This window comes from Vidua macroura, chromosome 2, assembly GCF_024509145.1.
Source record: "Vidua macroura isolate BioBank_ID:100142 chromosome 2, ASM2450914v1, whole genome shotgun sequence".
Taxonomy (NCBI): Eukaryota; Metazoa; Chordata; class Aves; order Passeriformes; family Viduidae; genus Vidua; species Vidua macroura.
The window spans coordinates 70,828,314-70,853,827 of record NC_071572.1 but is presented as its reverse complement, the minus strand read 5'-3'; the positions used below and the strand labels follow the sequence as shown (position 1 = coordinate 70,853,827).

Sequence of the window (25,514 nt, the reverse complement as noted above, 5' to 3'; positions counted from 1 at the left end):
TGCTATCAAGGGTGCGACAGCAATACAATCTGGCCTTAAGCTTTTATTTTTTTAGGGTTGGATTCAGCCATGAGTACATTAGCTTAGGATTCTGGTGATTTATTAGGTTTCCAATTGCTCACTGCTATGGACTTCTTATGTGACCTTGGGCAAGAGACTGAGGGTTAGATCTGCAGCAGACTTTACATAATTGTAGTGCTCCAGTCCCCTAGTGCTCAGCTTCCAGCTAACAGTGCCACACATCAACTGGCACTTGTGGCTTTGACCTCAAAATTTCCAAAGCACTTGCAGTGCTGATTCAGTGCATGTATCACAGTTTCAGAACAGTCCCTCCCCTGGAGTGGGGACTGCAGCAGTAGCAATCTGACAGCCCAAGCACAAGAGAAATCTGCAGACTGAGCACTTCTTTGCTTCTGTCACCCAGAAGGAATCAGAAGGGGAGAGGGTCTCAGAATGCAACAGAGAAGATACGTTCTGTTCTGCAGAGGACATAGGCCAGCATGGTGCTACATTCCCAATTTCTGTACTAATTCAACCATGGAGCACTCTGAAAGGAGTGGGCAAGCCAGGTTGTAATCTGCTCCTTCTTGTGAGAGCGTTCAACTCCCTCATTCAAGCCATAATATGTTGTACCATAGGGGGTCACTCTTAATTTTCCCTGTCAGAGCCCATTCAGCTGCTGGACTTCACTGCATGTTCACCAGCAGAGGGAAAAGGAAAGAAATGTCTGCAGTGGCTCCTTGACTGAGATGTGGAGCTATTTGCTTGTGAGATGAACTGCCTGGGATCATTATTCCTGGAAGCAGTCAGCAGCTGAACCCAGCTTTCTTGTAATTTGAGCAAGTCTTAGAGTAGTGAGCTGCTCTGTAGGCACAGGAGTAGTGACAGGGCTCTCCTTCCAGCCAAACCTGAGAAAAGTTCACTCAGGAAGGTTTTACATATCTAATTTCAGAAGAGGGATCGGGACTTGGAGTGCTGAAGGTCCTTTACACCTGAAATTAAGTATCTAAGAGGTAAATACTCCAGCCCTCACTATTCCCTGCCAGCTGTCTTGGGAGGTTCCCAGAACAGGGTGCTGCCTGTGATAAGATGCTCCTTTCTAGAGCACCTCATGTTTTTCCATCTAACCTTACTGACAGTTTTCCTGCTGTTTCACATTGAGACATGCTGCTTTCACAGCTTGGCAATACGGTGTGTCTTTAGCCCCCTTCCATACAATGTCATCAGTCTCCATCCTTAGGAATAAAAGTGAGCCTCCATCCAACACACAGGCAGGTGTGGAGAAAAGCAAAGGTCTGAGCTGGTGGTTAAGGGTTGTTACATCAGATTGTCTCAGGGACATGTGTGGGTGGGCACATGGGCTTAAAGAATTTAAGTCCAGAAAACCCCCAAATAGTCCATCCTTTCTGCTCCTCTCACATGTGCCTTATAAGAAATATACGATTCCAAAGATCAAAGACATGAAGAATTACCTTAGACACCAAAGAGCAAGAGAGATCCACCATGGCTTCCTTGAAATATGTAGCTCATCAGTAACAAGCTCTGACTGGGGCCTCTCCCAGGAGTGAAGAACACGTGAGGCTCTCTCTTAAAGAGAGATTTCTCCTTTGAAATTCCATGGGGGTTGAGCTCATATGGCAACATTTCCACCTTTCAGGGCACTTCAGCCTTTTCCCTTCCAAGTCTTTGCTCTTCACAAAAATTGCAATAGCTTCATTATGTTTGAGATCACTGACTCTGGAAAATTTGGTTTAAAAGGGCCAAAAGGTAGAAAGCTTATTAGGGAAGGCAGCTGATAGACAGGGGAGAGAGAAGAGAATCACAAGGCTCTCATTTACTTAGGAAATCAAACTGACATGATAGCACATAAGAAAGTTAAGCACTTATTTAAGGACTTTACTAAACTATAACTGTGTACAGCAGACCAAAAAGTGATATGATAAGAAAAATGTCCTTCCCAAGAAAGAAGAGAGGCATGTAGGACTGACTGACACTGTCGAAAGCTGAGGATGTACACCCACTGTCACCAGAAAAGGGATGATGTCATCAAGCTGATATTGCATTTGGCACAGCACACGGGGTGTTCAGCTCCCTGTATCCAGGTGTACTGGATCAACAAACCCCACGCAGCCCAGGGTAACTTTCCAGTTTAGAAGGGGAATGAAGGTGATGATCATGAAGCAGTCCTAACAGCTCTTACCACCTACACTGCTGGGTGCCACCTGGCTCTAGGGACAACTGAACCCCTCTGGGAGCAAAAGCAGCTTCTTTGGACCATCATTAGTTCATGACAACAGCTTCAGGGGTGGCAGTGCCAGCCTCTCAGGTCCATATTGGAAAGATGGGGTCTGTTGGGTTGGTCTGTCAGGAAAAATAGCCAAAGGACTGAATTGAGATGCCTACTGCTTTCTGGCTAGGATAGAAAAGAATTGGGGAAGGAGTGTTCTAAGACAACCCTGGGCAGAGATATCATGAGCACAGGCTGTTTCACAGCTCAAGTTCCTTTCCTTTGTGTACCTTTCTCCTATGACTCCACTCTGCACCATTAGCTACTGGAAAGAACCTGCACCTTGAGTAGGGAAAAGCCTCCGTACAGGGCAATGGGGAGTTTGATCCAAGCAGTCCCAGAGATAACAGTAGCCATTCCTACCCTGTGGTGATGTTTGCAAGAACTCTGCACGCTCCATGAGGTGAGCACAGTGAAGAAGACAAAACAGCCAAGCAATCACCATGATTGTTTAACACACAAGTAAAAGAGAAAGCTACTTGTCCTAAATGGTCTCAACTTTAATGAAGAAGGGTTAAGAGAGGAAAAGATCGACGCAGTGAAGCTGAGAAATACCTGTTCTGCTTTTCTTCTCATCTCTATCTCCTCTACCATATTTCACCCTGTCTCCTACCATCACTTCTAAGACCTTCTCCCTTCTCATTTCTGAATGTCCTAAATAGGGAGTTTTGCCTTCCAGTGGGCCAGCCTGTTTCTAGGAATCATGTAGCAAGAATAAATGAACATTAGTTTTAGGAGCTTTCCTTTTGCACTTGAGAAGCTCTCTCTAGCAGCTGAGAGGTTCTCACTATCATAGCAGGCTGCCTGTGATGCATTCTGGTATCCTCTTTCTGCTGAAACTCCCTCAGTCCCAGCTCCCCTGCCATTCTTCCCTTGCCATCTGTGTGCATGTGTAATATCCTTAAAAAAGAGAGGCTCATCAAGCCCAGATATTTTAGTCCCTTCAATGTAACAGTGCCCCTGGACTGAAAGTTTGTGGAGAACTGCCCTAGCACAAACCAGTCTGATAAGAGGAAAGAGAAGAGGGATGTGGTACTCCCCTCTCCAGATGAGGCCTAGGATCAGTCCAGCCTCTAGCAATAAATGGCAGAACAAAGTGAAACTCCTGAACATATTTGGCCAATTCTGTAACACATGGAAACACAGCCAGTATCTTTCCCCTTCACACCCTGTTTGTGTGAAAGGGAAAGAAGGATTTTGAGTCCAGTAAAAGGCAAGGATTAAACTGTGTGTAAGCTCTGCCTTTTAATTCATTTATTTCCAAGTGCTGAAACTACTGCAGCTTCCAGCTCAGGATGGAAAAAGTAGTACAAGATCAGCTGGTTTGGGGGTAGTTTCATTCGTATGGTCTTGAACTTTCTTGAGAGCAGATATTCCCATAGGAGTTCAGAGCCATGTAATCATAGCAAAAAGTCTTTCTCTGCTTTTGATGTAACACAGAATAAAGTTTTACTAGTTTAGGTCTGTATACTTTATCCCAAAAATCCATAGGAACCAGGAGACAAGATTCTACTTTATCCCCATCTCTAGGTATATAAACATAAAATCTTAAAAATATATAAAATATCAGTAAAAATAGAAATATAAACCCAAGCCCTTTTCTAAGCACCCTTTTCTGTTTGTTTCACAAACTGAGATTTCAGACATTTTCTTTGAAAATGGCCATGTTTATGAGACAGTGCCTCAACATAATTTAGTGTTGAGGTATGAGTATAAATATGGATATGCAAGACATGTTCAATGAGTGTCACAGAAATTCTCAGTTCTCTGGGTCCCTACAGAACAAGTCCTCAAGGTGATAGATGAGGGACATCTGGCTGGATAGGTACGTGCAGGAGCTTACAGTGCAAGAGCCTCCAATAAAAGAGGTGTTTTGACTTCTATGTCTACAAAAGAAGTGCTTCCACTACAGATAAGTTAATGTAAAAAATAAGGAAGGGAGGAAGGAAAAGAAAAGGAAAAAGTGTGCATTGATTACTTCCCCTTTGAGGCCATGTAAGTAGGTCTCAACTCATCAACAGCTAGCAGAGTACTGATTTTCAGCAGTAGCACCCAGGGGGATTTCACTCACTGACATGCCAGTCACAAAAACAGGTTACAGAAAGCTCCCTGTTTCACAAATGGGCACATTGACATCTAGGGACAACTGTGTGCCTTGATCTTTCTGTGTAAGTGTGGCCAAAATAATTTCCAAGGCTGAATTACCTATTATTGAAATGCTTCTTTCTTTGAAGTCCCTCTGTCAGTTCCAAGTAGTGACTTTGGACTGGCTGCTTGAGCAGCATCTATCCTAAGACTGCACTTTCACAGCCATAACTGTGCTTTGAAAGGCACCTTTCTCATCTGCTAAATTATGACTGGGGAGGGGTTTGTACCAACCTGAGTTCTTCTGACATGAGCAGAAACCAGCTGTAATCCCAGGATCTAAAGAATGCAAATGTCTCCTGGAGACATGGCAGACCCTGTGAGCTTGGGTTGCTTTGCTGGCAGAGTACAAGGCCAAGTCTGCTCAGGTTTTGTGGCCTTTCTTGGCCCTGAAGTGTAGAGCTCTTATCACAGTCCAGCTATTGCAGACAACTTCTGTAGATGTGATAGAATCATGGAATACTTTAGATTGGAAAACACCTCTAAGATCATCAAGTCCAACCATTAACCCAGCACAGCCCACCACTAAACCATATCTCTGAGTGCCACATCTACATGTCTTTTAAATACTTCCAGGCATGGTGACTCCACCACTTTCCAGAGCAGCCGTGCCAGGGCTTGACCACCCTTTCAATGAAGGAATTTTCCCTAATATCCAATCTAAACTTCCCCTGGTGCAATTTGAGGCCATTTCTGTGCAAGACCTTGAGCTGCATGGAGACTCAAAAAATTCAGAGCCACTCCTCCCTTCAGAAATGCAATTGAGGAAAAATGTGGCAAAGTCCATCCTCTTTGGTCTTGCCATCCTGCCATGCTAGTCAGGTTCCCCTAAAAGTGCCAGCAAGAATTCCCAGTGTCTTTGTGCTGGGCTGGTTCTCAGGAGGTGGGGTCTCACTTTTGTATCATGAAATGCCTTCCATACAAATGCAAAATGGTTTGGATTTGAATGGACTTTAGAGATTACCTAGTTCCAATCCTCCTGCCATAGGCAGGGACACCTTCCACTAAATGAGGTGTGACTTCCTTTTCAGGGTGGGTCATCACACCATGTTGCTCAGAGGCCCCTCCAGCCTGACCTTGAACACTTCCAGGGATGGGGCATCCATGTTTTCTCTGAGCACCAGGCTCACAATCAAGAATTTTTTCTTGGCCTTATCCTGAGTGAGGGGCCTAAGAAGGGCTAGCTTGAGCTCATACTCACCTACTCAGAGGACATGTGTGGTGTTAGTAGTTAGCATTTCAAGTTCCCTGCCCTGGACCCTGCCATTTTGCAGGAGCTGACCACAGGCTGGGGCAGCTGTTGGTCTGTGAGGCAGCCTGGGTAGGGGTGGCCATGCCATGCTTGCCCACCCTGACCTTACTCCAAAGCCTGGTCTGCCAGTGCCCTTCATCTAAAACCAATCAAAGCCCATGACTGCCTGAACTTAATTTGTGGGAAGAATGGAAAGGGGATATGATAATTCTTTTTAAACACCTGGGAGGGAGAAGAGCTATTTAAGCGCAAAGCCTAAGGACAAATGGGCTATGAATAAAACAAGTCTGGAACTACAAAGCCCCTAATCACCAGAGGAGGAAGGGGAGAAAAGTCCAATGAGTTTTAAATGGACACTGACTGTTTTGTGACAGAGATTGAATGACATGATTCTGAGTCTGATGACCAAAGATGTCCTTTTGCAGCCTCTGTCCCTAAATAACAGGCAATCAGGCATGAAATCCATGGCCTAGGAAAGAACTGCAAGAACTTAGCAAGGTCCAAGTTCTCCTTTCCTTTTTTTTTTCCCCCCTTTGCACATTGGGATTTACCTACATACATGAGGAAAAAAAAAAAAAAAAAAAAAAAAAAAAAAAAAAAAAAAAAAAAAAAAAAAAACCACTTGCCCAAGGAAATGGAGCGAGCAGCAACCAAGAACTCAATTCCCAGGCAGTCGCTCCTCCCCTCCCCGGCACCCCGGAGGGTCAGCACTCCCGAGCGAGCGAGCGGTGCTGATGGTGCTCATTCCTGCGTGCTCTTTGACACAGCTCCGGTGAAGGCCAGCTGCTGTACATGATCTGTTCTTTTTCTGGGAACCCTGTCTGGCCCTGGCAGGAGACACTGCCGTCAGCTAGCAGACCTCGAACCCAGTGCAAGGAGGGCTGTGTATATTTAAAGCTTTCTTCAGTTCTTATTTCTCTCTGCTCACTCTTTGGGGAAAAGGTCTTTCTTGTCTCAAGGACCACTCTGTTCCCCCATGGCCCTGCCTCGCTGATCCTTCCTGTGGATGCAAGATGGGAGCTCCCAGCTCTCACCCACAGCATCCTGGACTCTCTGGGATTTCAGAGGTGCTGACTTTCACTTGGGTCAGAAACTGGAGAAATCTGACTTGTTCCTGAGAGCCAGAAGCATAGGAATGACATAGGAATGGGCATGTGTAGGTGAACGGGCTTAATACCAAGCATGCCTTCCTCCTCCAGCACCCACTAAAAGCACCCAGCTTTCTGCCCTGCATGGGCTTCACAGCAACATCCAGCCTTCAATTTCAAAGCAGCTTTTCTGAGGCCAGAAAGGGAACCAGGGAGCAACAGCCTCACTTTCGTCAAGGACAAGGACAGCCCCCAAACTACACTGTCAGTCTCTGTTTTGGGAAGGGCAGTTTAGCGAGGTGGCCCCTGCCCAGTCCCAGATGCCTGGGGCAACACACATACAAAGACACACAGACACACACACGTCCCCGTTTGCCCTTGACATGCAGGTTGCACAGCTGAGTTGCCAAAACATCTGCGATGTCGTGCCAGCAGGGAGCAGCTGGGAGCAGTGGCAGGTGGCCCCTGTGCCCATGGGTGCTCGGTGGCACGGGCACCAGGCTCGGTTAGCTCGCGGCTGGGGAGGCTGTGCTTTGGCTTGCAGCTGGCTAAAATTAGGGATGCCAGGAGCAGATAAAAATACAGCCCTAGCTATGTGAAACCTTTAGAGAGGCAGCCAGAGAGCACGCTGCCGTATGTCTGACCCCGCTAAGCGGCTGCGCAACAATTAAAGCTCCAGGGCAGCATTTTTGAAGCATTACCTGTGAAAGCCAGCTCTGAGGGAGTGACCTTTACGTGTTCCATATTAGGGGACTTGCCTTTTAGTCCAAGGAGTAGTGATCCGTAGGAGGGGAGGTTCAGCCTCTCCAAGCAGCTCAGGTGGTGGAAAAGTGTAGTAAGGTGGGACCAACATAGTCTCCTTCAGTCCCCACTGCCAGCAAAGTGACTTTTCTAGTGGCAGCTGCTCAGCAGGCTTCTGGCCCTGCTCTTTGATCACCACAGTGCTTCAGGACAGCCTGAACTATGGAAAAACCTAAGATATTACTAATGTAGTATGCAAGGGGTTGCTAGTGGGGACATCACAGCATTAGGAAAGAAAAATAATGACCTCTGTTTTCCAAGAAACTGCCAAATGTCTTAAACAGAGTAGCCAACTATAGCATGTAGGCAGGAGTCCTGTGTATGGATTCAAAACTTCTGGGGGAATACACTAAAAACTTGCCATTTCCTCCTGCTGTTTCTGAAAATAAAAACCTAACATTTTGGGATATAAAATCATCATCATTTCACCATCCAGCTTCTGACCATCAGCATCAACTGCAGCATTAAAGAGAGTAGGAGAGAAGCAGCAGAGGTCTGTATATTCCTTGAGGGACGTTTTCTCATCGTTTCCTGTTGCTCTTCTCTCTGCATTGCTGGAGTTTTGTTCTTCCTCCACTGCTAAATAGCAAAACAGAAAGCTCCCCGTGGTTAAGAGAAGTGTACTCATGATGGCTTTCAGAGACACCCAAATGCCCCCAAGCCCTTCCTCCCAAGCCTGAGCAGCTGGGGAAGATGAGCCTTACTGTCTGTGGGAGCTCTGGGCAGGTGCTAGAGAAGTGGGAAGAAAATCCAGGCCAGAATGCCATAATGTCACTTCACAATGAAAACTGACCATGCTGAGGCAGCCACCCCTCCCACCCCCATTTTTAACCCTCTCTGAGGGATTTTTGTCTGCCATTTAGCAGCAAAACTGACAAGTGCAAGGTTTGGCACAATCAGTGCTGCCTGCAGCTGGAATAGGAGCATGGTCAGGCAGACAGTGACATTTCTGCTGCTGTATAAACTAGAATTTCAGAATGACCCTATGAGACTGCGTAAATCTCCCAAAACTTCCCAGCATCACAGCTAGGCTCAGATAGGTACAGGGGGAGTGAAGCTGAGATGTTGGGCAGGGAGCTGTGCCTTTCCATATCCATTATTCTGAGTGCCTGTAACTGCTGACACCATCCAGGATGAGAAGATTCTTGCATACTTGGTATTACTCAAGCTTGACTTTGGACTGGACCTCCACACATCCCAAAGGGCCATTCACCCCCTCACACTCATCCAAATTCAAGTATGGTTATTACCTGAGGGATATGGGAGAAAGGAGTAGTGCTGCCAAACTCACATCTCTGCTGCACAGGACAGCATGTCCCAGAAAGCTTGGGATCCTATGGATAGAAAGTATGCAGTGCAAAGACTTCATGCACATGAAAATAAGGCTGCAAAATGTGCATGGGACATGAACTTACAGCCTACTGGGCTCTTTGCTTATGCTCTCAGCCAACTCTGTCAGCCCAAAGCTCCTGCGCTACCTGCAGGATCTGTTATGTCCAGTTCTTCCAGGGCAGTTTCTACCCTCCATGTCTCCATGCAGCTGTTGAAGCTAAATTATGTGCTGTAGAGATAGAGGCTGACACAAAGGCAAGGGCTCTGGCTGGCCAAGACTTCGAGCAATATGAATTTAAAAGCAGGAGGAGGAGGAGGGGCTGTGCTCTTAGATTACAGATGCCTCTGTCCCAAGGTCCTGAGCCAAGAGGATTGTCAAGATTAGAAACATTATCTGCATTCAAATCCCACTAGCATTATGGAATCAGAAAATACTGTAAGGGGATATATAAATGCTTGATACTGTAATGAGTAGGGGGAAATTAGCCAAACTGCTGTGCCTCTGGCATGCTCCATATTTTGCTGCCTTTTGGGGTTCAAATATAGGTGTGGGAATCTATTGTCACCTATGCACGGTTTAGACTCACCTGCTGCAGTGGAAAGCAGAGAAAGCAAGGCCAGGAACAATGCCCAGCCCCTGCATAGCTTGCACTTGCAAAAGCCACCATAAACACCCTGCAAAGTCTCCTGCCTCCAGGCTCTGCCACAGTGGGAAGGGCTCCTGAAAGTCTCATGTTGCACAAAGACCTCCCTGCTGTGAGACCCTGCTCTGGAGAGGAGCTCAGGCTGTAGTGCTCTCATTGTCTCCCTGGCATGAAGGTCCCTGAAGAGGAGGCAGGCTACCCACTGAGCTCCCAGCTCTGCTCCCTCAGGCACACTCACACACCATACACAAGCACTCGCCTATATGCCCAGACTGTTGCACATCTCTGGGCATGAGCCTCGTCAGAGGAACACCTCCAGACACACCCACCATACATATACCTCCAGGAGACAGTCTTGCTAGACACAGTCACACGAGCCCTGCCACACAAACAGGAACACCTCCAGCATTACTGAGACCATTTTTGACTACTGAGCACTCCCACAGTCTCACACAAAGAGGCTTTCATCATATCACCCACATTTTCTTGACACTCTTACTCTTTTCCAGCAAGCTTCCATGCTCACAGCTACAGAACTGCACCCACACCCCTCCGAAGAGCTACCTTGTGTGTGCTGCATGCTGACATACATGACTCCTGCTCAATGCCTCCTCTCTTGCACACATCCCTGCTCACATCCAACCACTTGTCTGTAGCAGGTGTTGCAGCTTTTCTGCATATTTCTGATCTTCAAACACTCACAAGAAACCCTAACCATCTCCTGTGTGCAGGAGTCAAGAACTACTGGGCTTAAACTGCCCTGACTGTGCCTGGCATGTGGCTGACAGAACTGTAACTAAATCAAGTATGGACTGGACTGGACATGACTGAACAAGTCTTCTTCCCTTGCCCATTCTGTTTTCCTCTGTTCACAGAGCAGCCAGAGCCTCAAATGGTGATTCTCGGGAACCTCTTGCTGGTGTACACAACCACCAACAAGCAGGGACGTGCTGACAGTGTCCCAGAAAGCTGATGATCCTACATGATCCATCCATTTGTCCAGTCAGGGCAGATCCCCATGACGGGGAACAGAAAATCTCTTCTCTTACCACTGCTCATTTGCAGATGTCTAGAGAGCTCACGAGAGGCGTCCATCTCCCGTTGCAAATATGGGACTCCAGCTGCTCTTGGGTGCTCTAAGGTGGCCTGAGCCACCAGATGGGATGCCAAACCACACCAGTGCTTTATCAGCCTAATCAATGGATGTGCAAACACGAACCAGTGCTCTGCCCCTTTCAGGCAGTGTCCACTGTAAGCACAAGCCCTGAATCTGCAGCCCTACCTTCGTTTCAAAGCACTGGCAAAGAGCAGGGAAAAAGCACTGACACCCATTTCCTGTGTAACACAGGCACCCCTTTTGCCTCCCATAGTGGCATTTGCCCCTAAAGACAACAGGGCAGGTGGCTTCAGGGGGATCAAGGTTGCAGCAATGCTGTGGTGGTCAGTGGAGTCTTTTTCCTCCTGGAGGGCTTTGGGACAGCCCTGAGGACATGTAATTGGTGGGAGAAAACAACTACATTCTCCATCTCTCCCATTTGCTCAAGCAAGGTCCCTGAGCCCTGATCACCAGGGTGCCTGCCACCATCCCCCAGAATTTCAGGGACAGGCTGACAGCACAGGGAGCTGGCTGGCCCCATGACACCCCGTTGTACAGACGAGGTAGCAGCCCCCACCACTTTTGCTCCCCAATGCCTCTAATCACTGCTCACTCTCACAGAGGCCTGGCACAGGCCTCTGCTATTTATAGCAGGGGAGCCAAGGGACCACGTGGCCACGGTGGTAGCGCCGCTGGGTGACATTCAAACTGGCTTTGAGTCTGGGGGAGGGAGCCAAAATAAGCTGGGGCAGGGGGGGAGCTTCCTCATAAATCACCCCACCATCTCTCTGGCCATGGCTTTCTTCTGCCCCCCTCCAGCCTCCTGCTGCCAAGCACTGACAGCTGTGCCCTAATAGGGACATTCCTGCCCCAGAGGCTCCTGACCCCTCATCTCCATCATCCCCCGCCATCCGGCAGGGCTGGGAGGAGGAACAGCAAGAAGACCATCAGCATCAGAGGCATTTGTGCAGCAGGAAGGGAGAGGGAGGAGGAGAAGGCTCTTACAGCTGCTTGGTGCTTCTCAGAGCATCATTACTACCTTGTAGGGTCTCTAGTATGCTTGTGGTGGGGCTGTCAGTCATCCAGCACATAAGTGGATCCATTTACCAGGGTCAGTGCATCTCTGGGAGCCAATTTGGAATTCACAGGGTCTCACCCAGGGTCGCTCTCACCACCAGCCCCTTGCAGAGCGTCTCTCCTTTCCTCACATATCTATTTTCACAAAACAGGCAGGAACTTGATATCTTCAAGAGGCCCCTTCATCAAAGATGGTGGGAACAGGGTGCAGTGGTTTTGCAAAGCTGTGAGAAGGTGAACATGAGAATGGCTGGGCTTAGATGCATTTCTTTAGTAAAAACAGGGGACCAGGATCTGGGGGCTTACTAAAGGAGGCATGACTTCAAGTACTTCATAGGAAAAGGAGCCTGCTTTGGCCACCCCATCACATGCATGAAGAAAACATGATGCTGCAGAGTCCTGTACACACTGCTGCCTGGCACCATGCACTTCCAGAGTTAAAACGTCCATGGTGCCCACATCACACACCCTGCAGGAGGCCACCAAGGCACCACAGAGGAAAGGCCACCTGTGTTGGTGGCACAGGACTTCCTTCAAGCCATCCCCCCTGCTTTGGTGTTCCCAGTTCACTCAGGAGCCCTCTCCTGAGGTCAGTGTCAAACAGCACACAGTAGTGCCAGCAAACTCCCTGCTGCAACACAATGGGAAGAAACCCAACCCTTGTGACCTCTGGGTTATCTCAGCAAAGAGGCAGCATGTGACACATCCCACCCATTGGTGCTGTTCAACAGCAGAATATGGGTCACTTGTGTCTGTCATGTCATGCTAGCAGGGCATGATGCCCTTTAGCTACCCTGTGGTGTTAACACTACTAATGTTGGGCTCTCTGCTTCCTCCCACAGCTGGCAGCTCAGGTCCTGGAGCCCAGGAGCATTGGCTTTGGGATGGTAGACTCCAAGAAGGATGCCAAGCTTGCCAAAAAGTTAGGTGAGTCCCAGGTCTGATATCTCTGGAATACCTTGGAGAGACTGTGGGAGTGATGTGCCTATGGGAGTCCCATAGAGGACAGCCAAATCCTTGTTACCAGGATGGGGAGGATGATGGTGGCAATTGCACACTGACCACCTGCCCATCCCAACAGGGGCAGGATCAGGGGCAGGGGTGAGGATGAGAGAGACAAGCCAGCCAAGACCCTTCCAGAAAAACCAAACCAAGTGAAAAAGAAAGCCAATTCATGCTGTAATGATGACAGGGTGTAAGTTCACAGTTTTCTGTGCAGAAATAGTAAATAGGTGCCATGGAGTAATTTCCTGCTCTTCCTACACAGAGACAGGACCGACACAGCAGTGCAGAACCAGAACATACAGGGAAAACACTTAGTCCCCCAAACATCAGCCCCATGACCCAGTGACCCCTGTCAACAGCTGGGGCAGCCATAGCCTTGCAGTGGTTTGGCAGTCGGGTGCCAATCACTCTGGCTTGTTCCTCAGAGTGAAAGAGGAAATCTGCTCTAAAGGTGGAAGGGTGCTGCATTGCTCCCCCCTGGACACAGCTGCCTTTCCGGGGAAGCTCCCTTCATATTTTATTTTATTGCACATTATTTATTGCACAAAGCAATGCAGAAATACTGTGTCACATTAATTCAACAGTACACAAATATACCACTAAACCTAAGGTTGAAGCATACTAGACTGTAATTTTCTTTCCTAAATTGAAGGCTGTGAGTGCTAATGGGAGCTAAACTAAAGACAAGAGCTTCTGCCTCTCCAAGAAGGAACAAACTACCAGCCTCCTTGGCCAGTGGTATCCTGCCATCCTGCATTGCAGGAGACCAGTGCTGTTGATTTTGGAGCCTCCAACAAGGTTCTGTGGCACTCAGTCCTCAGTCCAGCGACAGAACATTGAAATCTGTCACCCTGCAGTCTGTGGTATCCCTATCATTGGTTTCTAAACCTTTTGCCAAGGCCAGCTAAGCCTCAGACAGTTTGAAGCTCACTTTCAGGTCACTGGTGACACTCACATAGTTCAGCCTTCTCTGGACAGTGAGCATAACCCAAATCAAAATCCAATTTCCATATAATGACAGGTTGTTAAAATCTGAGCTGGCAGTTAGAGCCCAGTATTTACTGCAAGATAGACAGCCAAGCTAAAACAAGTTTCTGGTGCAGAATTTTTCCAGCTGACACCAAACTGTGACCCGAATGAAAAGTTCAGCATTTGGGAAGAAGTTAGCACCAGTTCTGGCTGAAATCTGTCCCCTGTGTCATTACTCAGGTTGTTTCTAAGTAGACCAACACAGCAAACTGGCAATTGCATTTTTCCAGGAGGAATTGCTGGGATAACAAGCAAGACACTCTGCACTAAACATGCTTTTAACAACATGTTAACCACTTATTGTTTCCTCTCTTCTTCTTTCAGGCTTGCTTGAAGAGGGAAGTCTCTATGTCTTTAAGGATGAGCGGTTGGTTGAATTTGATGGGGAACTGTCTGCAGATGTCTTGGTGGAATTCCTCTTGGATGTAAGCACAGATAAGCTCAGAGCTAGATAAAACCTCTCAGAGAAGACCCTGCAAATAGTTAGTTTGCTAAAAAAAAAAAAAAAACAGGTGTACCTTTGTTTGAAATTTCATCCCTGTTTGCTATTCACTGGTAGAGATAGCATTTGGCATCTTCCCCAATACCTGTCTGACTGTGAGTTCCCAGGAAAGGTGGTACCCTTATATACCACTAAATACTTTATATCTTACAGACAACCTCCCCTCTTTCCTATATAGAGTATTTGAATGGAAATCAGCTACAATCCTTATAACTGACTGCTGTTCACCCACCTCAGTTAGCAGTCTTGTGTGAAAACTCTTTGCCATTTGCATAATCTTTCATGGTTTTTCTTTCTTTTTTTTAGAAAATAGCTATTTTCAAAAGAAAAAAAGAATATCCAAGAAGTAGGGTTCTCATAGAGCAACTAAAAAGAGCTCAGTGCATTGAAAAAGGCTTATGTTGCAAACTATTTGCCTATCTCTAGACAGAAGCAACATAGCAACTCTTCAGTGAACTTGCCAAATTGCACTGCCACGAGTGAGAGGAGATCAGGGTCCTAGAACCAAATGGTCCTGGGTCATTTTGTGTATGAGCACAATGATGTACTCACCTTTGTGCCTAAAAGCAAAACTGATGCTGAATCCCACATCTACATGTTGCACTTCTCTTTATTTATGTTTTATTCCTAGGAGAGGCAACAAAACCCATGGTCTTTGCTTTATAAATGAAAACATTTTGCAGTAGCTTGGCTTTCCTTTTAAGTGAGGCTTTCTTTGTAAGTGGCCATGCAGTAATGCAGATAAGGGAGGTAAGGTGATCAGCAGAGCTGGCAGGGTTTGTTTCCCAGGGTGACAGGTTGCTTACATGGTCACCTGTGGTTCAGGACTGCTGCTGAGGAGAGGCATGGCCGGGGAATTAAAACAGATCCCTAGGACCTCAGCTCTCCCATGACAATGTCTGTGGCTGTGTGCACCAGGTATTGTGACCAAAACACATGCAAGTGGCTTCAGGGACTTATGGGCCCTACCTATAAGGGCCACAGACAGGACAGAGCTTTGCCATGACCCTGCAGCAGTGGGATCCCAGGTTCCCATGGCTCAGGCCACTATGGCAGCAGGAAATTGCACATGCTGCTGCAGGCACAGCAAAGGCACATCCTCACGCCAGAGCATCACTCTCAAGGATGCTGTAAGGTACTAAATGAGGTTTTGCTTGCTATGCCATGCAGTGTGTCACTGAAAAATCATGTTCTGTGAAAAAAGAAAGAGAGCAAGGATTTCTGGTTTTGTGTTTTCCACTCAGAAAAGAAAATACCTGGCAAAGCAAGAAAATAAAACCAGACACCTCTGTGGTGCCTTGGCAGCCTCATCTGAAAAGTAAAAGAAACCCCAAGGTTCTCTACTCCTCTGTAGGCAGTGGCTTGCCTGCTTTTTTTTTCTTCTAGTGAACACACACTTGATTTATACCACTATTGCTGGGCAAAATAATCAGACTGAACCTTTTCACCAGCAGTGACTAGTTAAGAAAAGAGAAACAAAGTTTGAATCAATGACAGTCTAAAGTGCCAGACAGGTCTTGCAACTTCCTCATTAAGATTGTGATGTGTGTAGGACCTAAGAATAGGTTTAAACTATTTTGCACAGGAGGAGGACCAGCCAGGAAAATTCACATCCAGACTTTCTACTCCAAACCACTGTTTGGCTACCCTCTAGCATACTGGTTTTAATGTTTTTCAAAAGCAAGATCTATGCAATGACCTCTTCCAACAAATGACACTTGAAAAAAAAAAAATAGATTTAGATACACAGGTATCATTCATAAATGTTCACAATGATCATACCAGCTCCTTTCGACTTGGCCTCCTTAAAGCCAGCTGCAACTGCTACTCCTTATCCCTCATCAAAGTAGGTCCCTCAGCATTAATTTGGGTTACCCAGTTCTCTATCAGCCTCCCTCTCGATGCTTCCACCTCTGCAGTGAACCTACTAACATCTCCCTTTGAAGGTGACCCGCTTCTCTCAGCTCCTTACATTAAGGCAGAGAGCACTAAGCAGGGTTTCCAACAGCAGAGAAATCGGGTGACCTTTCTCCCTGCTTAGGCTGCTTGTGACACACCCTGCCAGGCATAGGTTGGTGCTGCAAATCACTGCGTTACCACATGCATTTGTCATGGCAGTTGCTAGAAGACCCCGTGGAGGTCATAAACAGCAAGCTGGAGCTTCAGGCCTTTGACCAGATCGATGACGAAATCAAACTCATCGGCTACTTCAAGGGAGAAGACTCAGAACGTAAGATAAACGTGTTCCTCATGGGCCTTGGAGCCTGCCTGGGAGCTCTAGGGGATGGGCACTGGTTGTTCTGCATGAACATGAAGGGTAGTGTGGTATGTGGCAGCCTGTGACAGTGAAAATTGCTGGAGGATAAGTGCATTTGCCGGCAAGTTTCTGCTGGTCTAATGCATGAGCCCAGTCCTACACCAACATCGGTGACCCTTCTGCAAGGTATCTGCTGGCAAGAGAGGAGGGCCATAATCCAGGGGCTTCTGCAGTAAAGTGAGTTTACTTCACCCAAAAACCAGCTGAGAGAGCAGCTCAGTTATACTCAGTTACACTCAGTTACACTGAGAGAAGCAACTAAAGGGAGCAAAGTGCCCCTTCTTGTGAGCAGTCAGCCCAAAGGATCAAAGAAGGAAGGACGGAAGGGAAAGGGGGACATACATTAAATACTACTGTGGCAAACATACAGCAGCAGTAAGCAGGGCCCTTGGGGGCAGCCTGGCAGAGGCACTGACCTGTTCCTCCTTGCTGAGCCCCAAGAGTGGGAAGAAGCTGGTCCCATGCCCTGAGGGATGCGCAATTCAGGGACCATTCTGGGCAAACCCAATTTTCACAAGCCTAGAAAAATCCTCATGTGAGAAACTCCCTGTCAAGCCGTGCAGTCTCATCTGCCAGCCCCAAGTGCCCTCCCTGCTATCTGGGCTGTGCTGGCAGTGTGCACCCCAGACTGGCATGTCCTGCCTTTAGCAGAAGGACAGGTGTTCCTAGGTAAACAAGCCACATATCACCAGGTCTGCAATGCAACAGCCCACCCACCTCTCCCTTCATCTTTCTCAAATTGGGCTGCAGGGCAGCTTGGGCAGGACTGTGACCCTAACACTGTTCAGTAATAACTACTTGGAAGAAAGGTGGGAAATGCCCGTTGTAAAATCCCGTGCCAGGCTGAGAGCATCTTTCCCGAGCCCTGAGGCTCAGGAGGACCTGGTAGCAGTTACAGTAAAAACTTACCTGGTTCCTGCCCCATCTTCCTGCAGCAGGAGAAGCCTGTTTGATCACCCTTAGTGACTGTTTAGGGAATGGCAGTGATCCCTAATGCTGGAGCAACTCCATGTATTTCCCAGGCTGAACTACCCCTGGACCTGCTTCACAGATCTGCTGATTTCAGCCCCAGTTAAGTGTGGCATGCTGGGTTCTGCAGCTTTCCTGAACACTGTGGGACTGCACAGCACATTTGGTTGCTGCACATGAAATCATCCTTCTTTGTAAACCCCAGAAGGGTGGAAGAAACATTGGACAATCATCTGATGGAGTTTGCAGTAATTTGTATTTGTTCTTCCCCCAATACCTTCTGAGCTGATCAGAGTGCACCCAGCTGTCCTTGAAATATCTTCTTCGTTCCCCTTTTCTCCTTCTAGATTTCAAGGCATTTGAAGAAGCTGCTGAACATTTTCAGCCCTATGTCAAGTTCTTTGCCACCTTTGACAAAGGGGTAAGCATCCACATATCTTCATGGTAGCTCACATATGCCACCACCTGTTTGCTGAGAGCTCAGGATGTTCCCAGATCTATTGTCCTTTCAGCTTCTCATTTTCAGTGTTCCTGGATTTTGTGATGTTGGTGTCTGCATTGATATTTTGGCCCTGTTGCAAGACAAAAGGCAATTTCTGCAGCATGGAGGCAGGTCCTGATGGGGGTTTGGAACCCAGCCCCTCTAGGTCAGCAGGCCCTGGGCTGTGGCTTTGCTCTGCTCCACTGCTTGACACCAGTAGTGTAGGGGGCATCAGTGGGTTTTTAAACAAGGAGAGATCCATTCTATTTTGTGGGCCATCCCTAGGAGTGCATGCTCTGGGAGAAGCACCTTGATCTCAGCTCTGCCAGCAACAAAGACTCTGGGTAGGCAAAGAGGCACATCAGGCTCTCTCACCTGTGACTTCTGCACTGCAACAGGTTGCCAAGAAGCTAGGCCTAAAGATGAATGAGGTGGACTTCTATGAACCCTTTATGGATGAGCCTGTTCACATCCCTGATAAGCCTTACTCAGAAGAAGAGCTGGTTGATTTTGTGAGAGAGCACAGAAGGTATGTAGCACACAGGATGCTCCTGCACATCAATTTCCCACAGTTGTGACCTTGCCTCTCTAGGGCATCGCTCTCAAAAAACATTAGGATGATGACCACTTTTGATGATTTTCTGACCCAGGTTTGAAATTGTGAAATTGCTGGTTTTTTCCTACTCCCAGAGGTGCAAGTATCTGTGCAGCAGTCATAGTTCACCACAAGAGAGCTAGTGTAACACAGCTTCCCTTCTCCTGCTCTTCTTCCTCCCTGGTTAGTCCTCACTCAAAAAGCAGTGAGGCTGGAAGGCAGTGGAGAGTGCAATCCTTGCCCTAATTGCCCATGCTTTTAATTTAGGTCTGTACAGAAGATGACCCTCTCCAAGGCCTTTCAAGCCAAATCTAAATCCTGCCCAATCTCCTTCTTCCTGAAAGCAGATTTACTAATGGGTGTATTCCTCTCCTGATGTCAGGTATGTCTGGAGGCAGTCTCTGAGCTCAGACCAAGCTCAGAGGAACCACAGTGGACTAAGAGGCTCCTGCTGACTGTAGGCACAGAGAAGAAGCCACAGCTGTTATGGCTCATGTGGGAATGATGCTGAGCACCTACAGTGCTTGATCAACTCAGCAGGAGCTGTGGATGCTCGTGCTTTTTGCAGTCAGGTTTATTGCACAGTTGCTTAGGGACTCAGCTACAAAAATAGTCTGGAAGTCACTGGAGAGGCTGATCTTGTGTAAAAGCACAGGGTTAAGTATAGGGGCACAACTACCCGGAGGTGCTGTATTTTTATACCCTTAGAAACACCTCTCAGGAGAGTGACACAGGCCACCTGCTACTCCTACAACTGCACTTCTCAGCAGACAATCAAGGGGCCAGATGAGTTTGAGGAAAGCAGGGCCATCTATATAGAGGGGGGGATGTCAAATCAGGCTCAGCTGGAGGTCTATGTTGACACAGACAGGAGATCATCTCCAGAATCTGAGACTCACCAGAAACAGTTCTCTGCTTTTTCTGAAATATGAAGGGCTCCTCTATCTTCCATATACCCACAATTCACTTTGCTGACTTTCTAGGCTTCTTGGCCTTAGTCCTTCCCATTTTCTTTTCCCCAGGCTCTTTCTGTCAAGCAGCAACAGCATCAGAAGGCTGATTAAACACAGCCATCTAATTTCTATCTTAATAAGGCAAACCCTTCACCAGCACAAACTTGCAGTGGAATTTCCCCAAGTCTTAGATATTTCAGAATGTTTTGTTGTGCTTGGTAGAAGCAAGGGGGTGGGCATGTATTTTGCAAGTGCCAAAGCTCAGAAAATAATTAAGAGGAGTCCATAAAACAATATGTCTGAAATCCCAAACCTGCCAAGGTGCTGCTATGGCAGGGGAAGAAGCCTGGAGTGACAGCAATATGTTCCCAGTAGTTCATGCTTAGCTTCTCAGAGCAGAAGTGCTTCATCCTGCCTTGCCACCAGTAAAGGACCTAAAGCCACAGGCTGGAATTAGTCAGACGCGGAGACGAGCTGTAGATTAAAATGGAGCAACCTCAGCAGGTGCCATGTGCTGGTTCCCCATAGACAGCTCAGCTGGGCAGCTGCAGGCTGTGGTGGGAAAGTCCATCCTCTCCACACAAGGAGGTCAGGAAGCTGGTGCTCAGCACCATGGGGTGACCCATCCAAGGCTGCACAGATGGGTGTCCATCTGAGCATGATGGCCACTGCCACTCCAAGGTCTCAGCCAAGATTTCACTCTCAGTTGCACAAATACAAATTACATGGTGCAGTCCTCGGGGTTGATGCCTCTTTCACATGCAAAATGCTGGGGTTGGACCCCCACTTCTCTGCAGTTGTGGTGTAGCCACATGGGGGCCAAATTCTGCTTTCTTACTCACCCAATCCTCAGTTGATTCACTCCTCCAATGCAGGGAAGTATCCAGAGTCAACACAGTACACGTGGGTGTGGCCAGATCCTTCCCACTGAGTTTCCTTTCTCCAAGAGCTTCCCACCCGGAACAGCTAAGTGTCTTAAAAGCCAAGTACAAGTATGCCTAAATACATAATACGCATTTACCTGATTTAATCTCTAGTTTTGGATCATCAACAATGAAAGAACTTGCTGGTTCAAAAACTGTATCCCTGATCTTGTGTTTAGTGGCTATTTCTTCAATTTCTATAGCTGTTTTTACCATATTTCTGTTTTAATGCTGAATGTACCAAATTGTAATGAGTTCAGCAGCTCAAATATGCATTGTATCAAAAGACCATTCTTATTTTTTTGTTTATACCTGCTACCTAATAATTTCTTTGGGTACCTACTGACTCTTTCTTAAGAGAAACAATGATTAATACTTAAGGTAGGGAGAGAATCACAGAATATTCTGGGTTGGAAGGGACCCACAAGGATCATCAAGTCCAGCTCTTAAGTGAATGGCCTGTGCAGGGATCAAATCTGCAACCTTGACATTATTAGAGCCTTGGCCATGTTCTAAGCTATTCACGTTTTCTTTGCTGTTCCCATTTTTTAGAATACCTGCAAAACCCTCTTCAGTCATCTCTGTCACAAGATAAGGAATTCTTATCTATTTAATCTTCATCAAATAGAGGTCCTTCCATACCTTCACTCACCACTCCCACACTTCCAAGTGCCTTTTTCAGTTGTTCATATCATTTCTGGGATGACCAGAACTGCACATAACATCACTGTGGAGGCTCACAGTGTAGCTGTCCACTGCCATAATAGTCTGTTTTACTCCTTGGCCATTTCCCAACTGTTTGCAACCTTCTTTTGGCCTTTTTCCTTTGGAGCTGATTCTTTCTCAATTTGTGACACCTGGGCCCCTTTCCTGAGAGGCAAAAATTAATTACAACTAATTTAGAACCAATTGCTGCACCTGTACAATCAGGCTTGGTTTTCTGCAAGTGTTTTACTTGCTATATGTCTGTCTATCATGCAGACACTCAAGTCTCAGGAGATCTTCTGTATCAACTCATAGTCACGCCTTTGTTGGTTGCCAAAGAATTGGATATGATAGGCAAATGCCGCCATATTCCTATTTCCCATCTTTTTCAGATTATGTGAGGATATGTTATGCATATTATCATGCCAAAGACTATGCTATGAATCTTAATTGGTAAATTCCCTCTGTCATGAAAACTGACCATTCATTTCCACCTTTCAATGTTATTAATCCACAGGAGATTCTCCTCCTCTGATCTAACTAGAACCCCGTTCTGTGGTTCCTCAGGTGCTTTAGGAACCTCTAAAAATGTTCCCTTGTTTCCATTGCTCTGTTTGTGAGGCAAACAGAAGTGACAAGTTACACATCTCACTTATTCCACCTGTTTCTGCCAATGTGCTACCACTCCTACCAATCTGTTCTAAAACCTCACAGGCTGACACTTCTCTTTGCAGCCGGTCCTGGGGCAGGTGAGCCAGGGAGACCTGGCTCTGCTGGGGGATCCTCTCCAAACAGCTGATACCAGAGCGAGCAGATGTGCAAAGGATGATTTGTGTTTGTCTTCTATGGCTTTGTATTCCTTGGGTGCCCCTCTAACAACACAGTCAACTCTCAGCCTGCCAGGCTTCCTGCTACAGATGTGTCTGAAAATGAATATTTTTTTCCCTTATGAACTACTTCTCAAAAATATTGCTTTGACCACAATTAGGGTTTAAATTTTCTTGTCAGTGGTTGTTAGGATCCATATTTTCTTCCCAGAGTTAATTTTGTCTTCTTTGCTTCAGCAGAGGTGGGAAATATTTCTGTTCTGAAATTATGCTGGGGTGAAACCAGGAGAAAGGGGGGACAGAGCCCATTAGGCATGTCCCAGAGACTCCAAAAAAAAAAGTGAATGTGATCTCATGTTCTCAGCACAGACAGAATTGTCATCGCAGGCCTCCAGCTGGGTAATAATTAGTATTGACTCCATGATTCCAGAAGGGTGATCAATCGCTCTATTCTATTCTATTCTATTCTATTCTATTCTATTCTATTCTATTCTATTCTATTCTATTCTATTCTACTTATTAAGAAACTCATCATCCTTCCAGACAGTCGGATACAGACAGACCAGATTGGTCCTTGAAATCCAAACACCATCACCAGTGGCCAATTAAGAAATCACCCTTTAGTAAACAAATCTCCATAATACATTCCACATGTGCACAATAACAGGTGCATCAAGTGAAGATAAGGATTGTTTCTCATTCTTTTCTCTGATCTTCTCACAGCCTTCCCTAGGACAATGCCTGGGAAAGTTGTGCCTGCTCCTCTCTGTGGAGAGAGCTGTGGCAGCACAGAATAATCTGCCATGTATGGGACTAATTTATCAGCACATCCCAGCACAGAGAGGTGTCTCATCTTCCCAAGCAGAAATAGTGGCTGCAGTGACCCCAGTGGGGCCATGGGCAGGGTTTTATCACCAAAAATAAAAGCATAAATTGACCTACAGTGCCCCCATTTTTGCATTCAAAATGTGGTGGCTGGCTCCAGCCACCAGCCAAACGTGCCATGGTGACTTTTCCCATGATGCTGACAGTGTCACGTGTGGCAGTGCTGGATATGTCCTCAAAGAACATTTCTGTCTTCCTTTCAGGGCCACCTTGAGGAAGCTGCGCCCAGAGGACATGTTTGAGACATGGGTAAGCACATGTGGTGGGAACCATCATGTCCCCTGCCAGCTTCCAACAAGAAACTGCTGCTCAAGAGCTCTAGCCTCTGCCTGGGCAAAAAAATTACCTTTCCTTCCTTGCAAAGCTACTCTCTCTCTTCTGGGGAAAAGGGAAAGCCTTGTCTGCGCTGCCTAGTGCCTCAGTTCAAACAGGGTGCTCAAAGGCTTTGCGCAGCAGTGCTGGAGAGCTGGGCTGGCTCCTGCTTGCTCCACAGAAGGAAGAGGGAAAGCTAAGCAATGTGCCAGGCAGGTGTGGGGCCAGTATAGTGATCCTGACCAAGGATGCGCCATCTCAGCTAGGTGCTGAGGACACCAGAGCTGCTGGTGGGGTGATTTCTGTGGCCTGCTGACTGGGTGAGCTATGGAGATTGTGCAGATGTCTCATGGAAACTCACAGAATCATAGACTGGTTTGGATTCAAAGGGACCTTAAAGATCTCTGGTTCCAATCCCCTGCTGTGGCAGGGACACCTTCCACTAGACCAGATTGGTCAAAGCCCCATCCAGCCTGATCCTGCATACATTCAGGGACTGGAGCATCCAACACTTCTCTGGACAACCTGTTCTAGTGCCTCACTACCCTCACAGTAAGGAATTGCTTCCTAGCATCCAGTCTCAATCTACCCTCTTTCAGTTTAAATCCACCCCCATCCTGTCACTACATGTCCTTGTAAAAGTCCCAGAGCAGTTGTACAATTCAAAATGGAAGTGAAGGCAGGCAGTACAGTTAATTATACAGATTTCAAAGCAGATCGTGCATTGACTGCACTTCTCACAGTACAAACAAGATGCAAATCAGCAACTGTGAAGAACTAACCAGGATATGACGCACAGAGGACTCTCGGGGTCTTCACGGGTGGGGAAGAGAAGGGTGAAAATGAAAGAAAAATTGTGTATAACAAATTATCCCTTTGCTGTGAGTGAGTATGGTGTTGAAAGCTAGTCAGGGGCTCTCAAGTGCCAGAGGAATGCTGAAAAACAAAGCTGAACAGGTGCTTTACAGACACAAAGGAAGATGCAGTCATTCTTCCAAAAGACTTGACACATTTATAATAGCATTTAGATGTCCCCTTCTTGGCTGTGTAACATGAAATGCCACGGGACTCCAAAGTTGCAAAAACCTTGGGAGTCTTTAATACAGCAAGGCAAGAGGTAATAAAACTGAACCAGGAGTTATGAGTCACTTAGGCACAATAGCTTTTCATTTTGTTTTGAAATACAAATTCTGTATAGAAAACAGCTTCCAAGATCCACCAGAGCCCCTCCAAGGTTTTTAATGGCGCTTCAGTGAGACCCAAATTACACGTGCAGTGGTTTCACTTTCATACTGACCACACTCTAAAATAGCCTCATGAAAAGTGTGAATTCCCAGTGGTGGGATGCTTGCTCAACCAGCAACCTGGGAATACAGAGCTTGCCTCTGCTACAAGCAGTGGGCTCATAACTACAGAAGACAGGGGGCTGGATTCTGATCTCACTGCCAGTTCTTCACTGCCTTCACGGGAGTTAGTCCAGTTTTGTTTGCTGCCTTGTAGGCCAGAATAGAGCTGCATTATATCAGTAGATACATGTAATTATATATGGCATATAGTTATATACTTTTTATTTTGCTGTCTGACAATGCTGCTGGTGAATATGAAGAAAAAGCAACAGTGTAAATTTTGCCAGCTGTAAGTGGTCTGAATCCCAATAAATCTGCCTGGAATGTCCCGGTGAAAACATATTCCCTGAAGACGTCCACAAAGGCTGAGCATCCGCTATTGTTTTTAAAGATAATGTTTTCCACTTAATCTTTCAGGGCCTTTTTCCTTTCACTATTTGATAGTGGCTTTGTCACCTCTGGTCTCGGAAGGGAAAAGAAATTAGCATTTAGATGGGAATTTTTTTCTTGCATTAAAACCAATTGAAATAGAATCTGGGACCGACAGCGGGTGAGGAAGGCGAAACTGATCCATGGGATAATTCAGAGATGACATTCATAGCGGGCAGATAATGAACTGGCCAGCAGATCCATTGGCCTATGCCAATACCATTACTCACATGTTTCATGGAGAAAAGTAATCCACGAGACTGTAATTTCTGTCCTCCGCTCATTGGAGCCCTGAAATGAGCCCCCCACTCAATTTTTCTCACTGCTCACAGAGGCCCTCACCTAAAGCAGAGACCCTTCACCTTCAAATAGGAGCCCAAATGAACCACCTTGCCTCTCATATTGTGAGAAAACCTCCTTTGCTGGCCCCAAAGGAGCATGTTTTGGAGTTGAACATGGTGGCAGATATTTGTTTCCTTGCAAACCATCCCCTGGGAGCTGAAAATTAATGAGG

The 25,514-nt window shown here is 46.8% G+C and overlaps 1 protein-coding gene across 1 annotated transcript in view; it reads left to right on the top strand.

Annotated features, from left to right (window-relative positions):
* CASQ2 (calsequestrin 2) overlaps positions 1-25,514 on the top strand; it is a 36,995-nt gene that overhangs the window by 2,558 nt on the left and 8,923 nt on the right. Inside the window, exons 2-7 of the mRNA XM_053969674.1 lie at positions 12,565-12,649; positions 14,081-14,181; positions 16,377-16,488; positions 17,892-17,965; positions 18,424-18,554; positions 23,117-23,162. Coding sequence (XP_053825649.1) covers positions 12,565-12,649; positions 14,081-14,181; positions 16,377-16,488; positions 17,892-17,965; positions 18,424-18,554; positions 23,117-23,162 — 549 coding nt within the window. The remainder of the gene's footprint in view (positions 1-12,564; positions 12,650-14,080; positions 14,182-16,376; positions 16,489-17,891; positions 17,966-18,423; positions 18,555-23,116; positions 23,163-25,514) is intronic.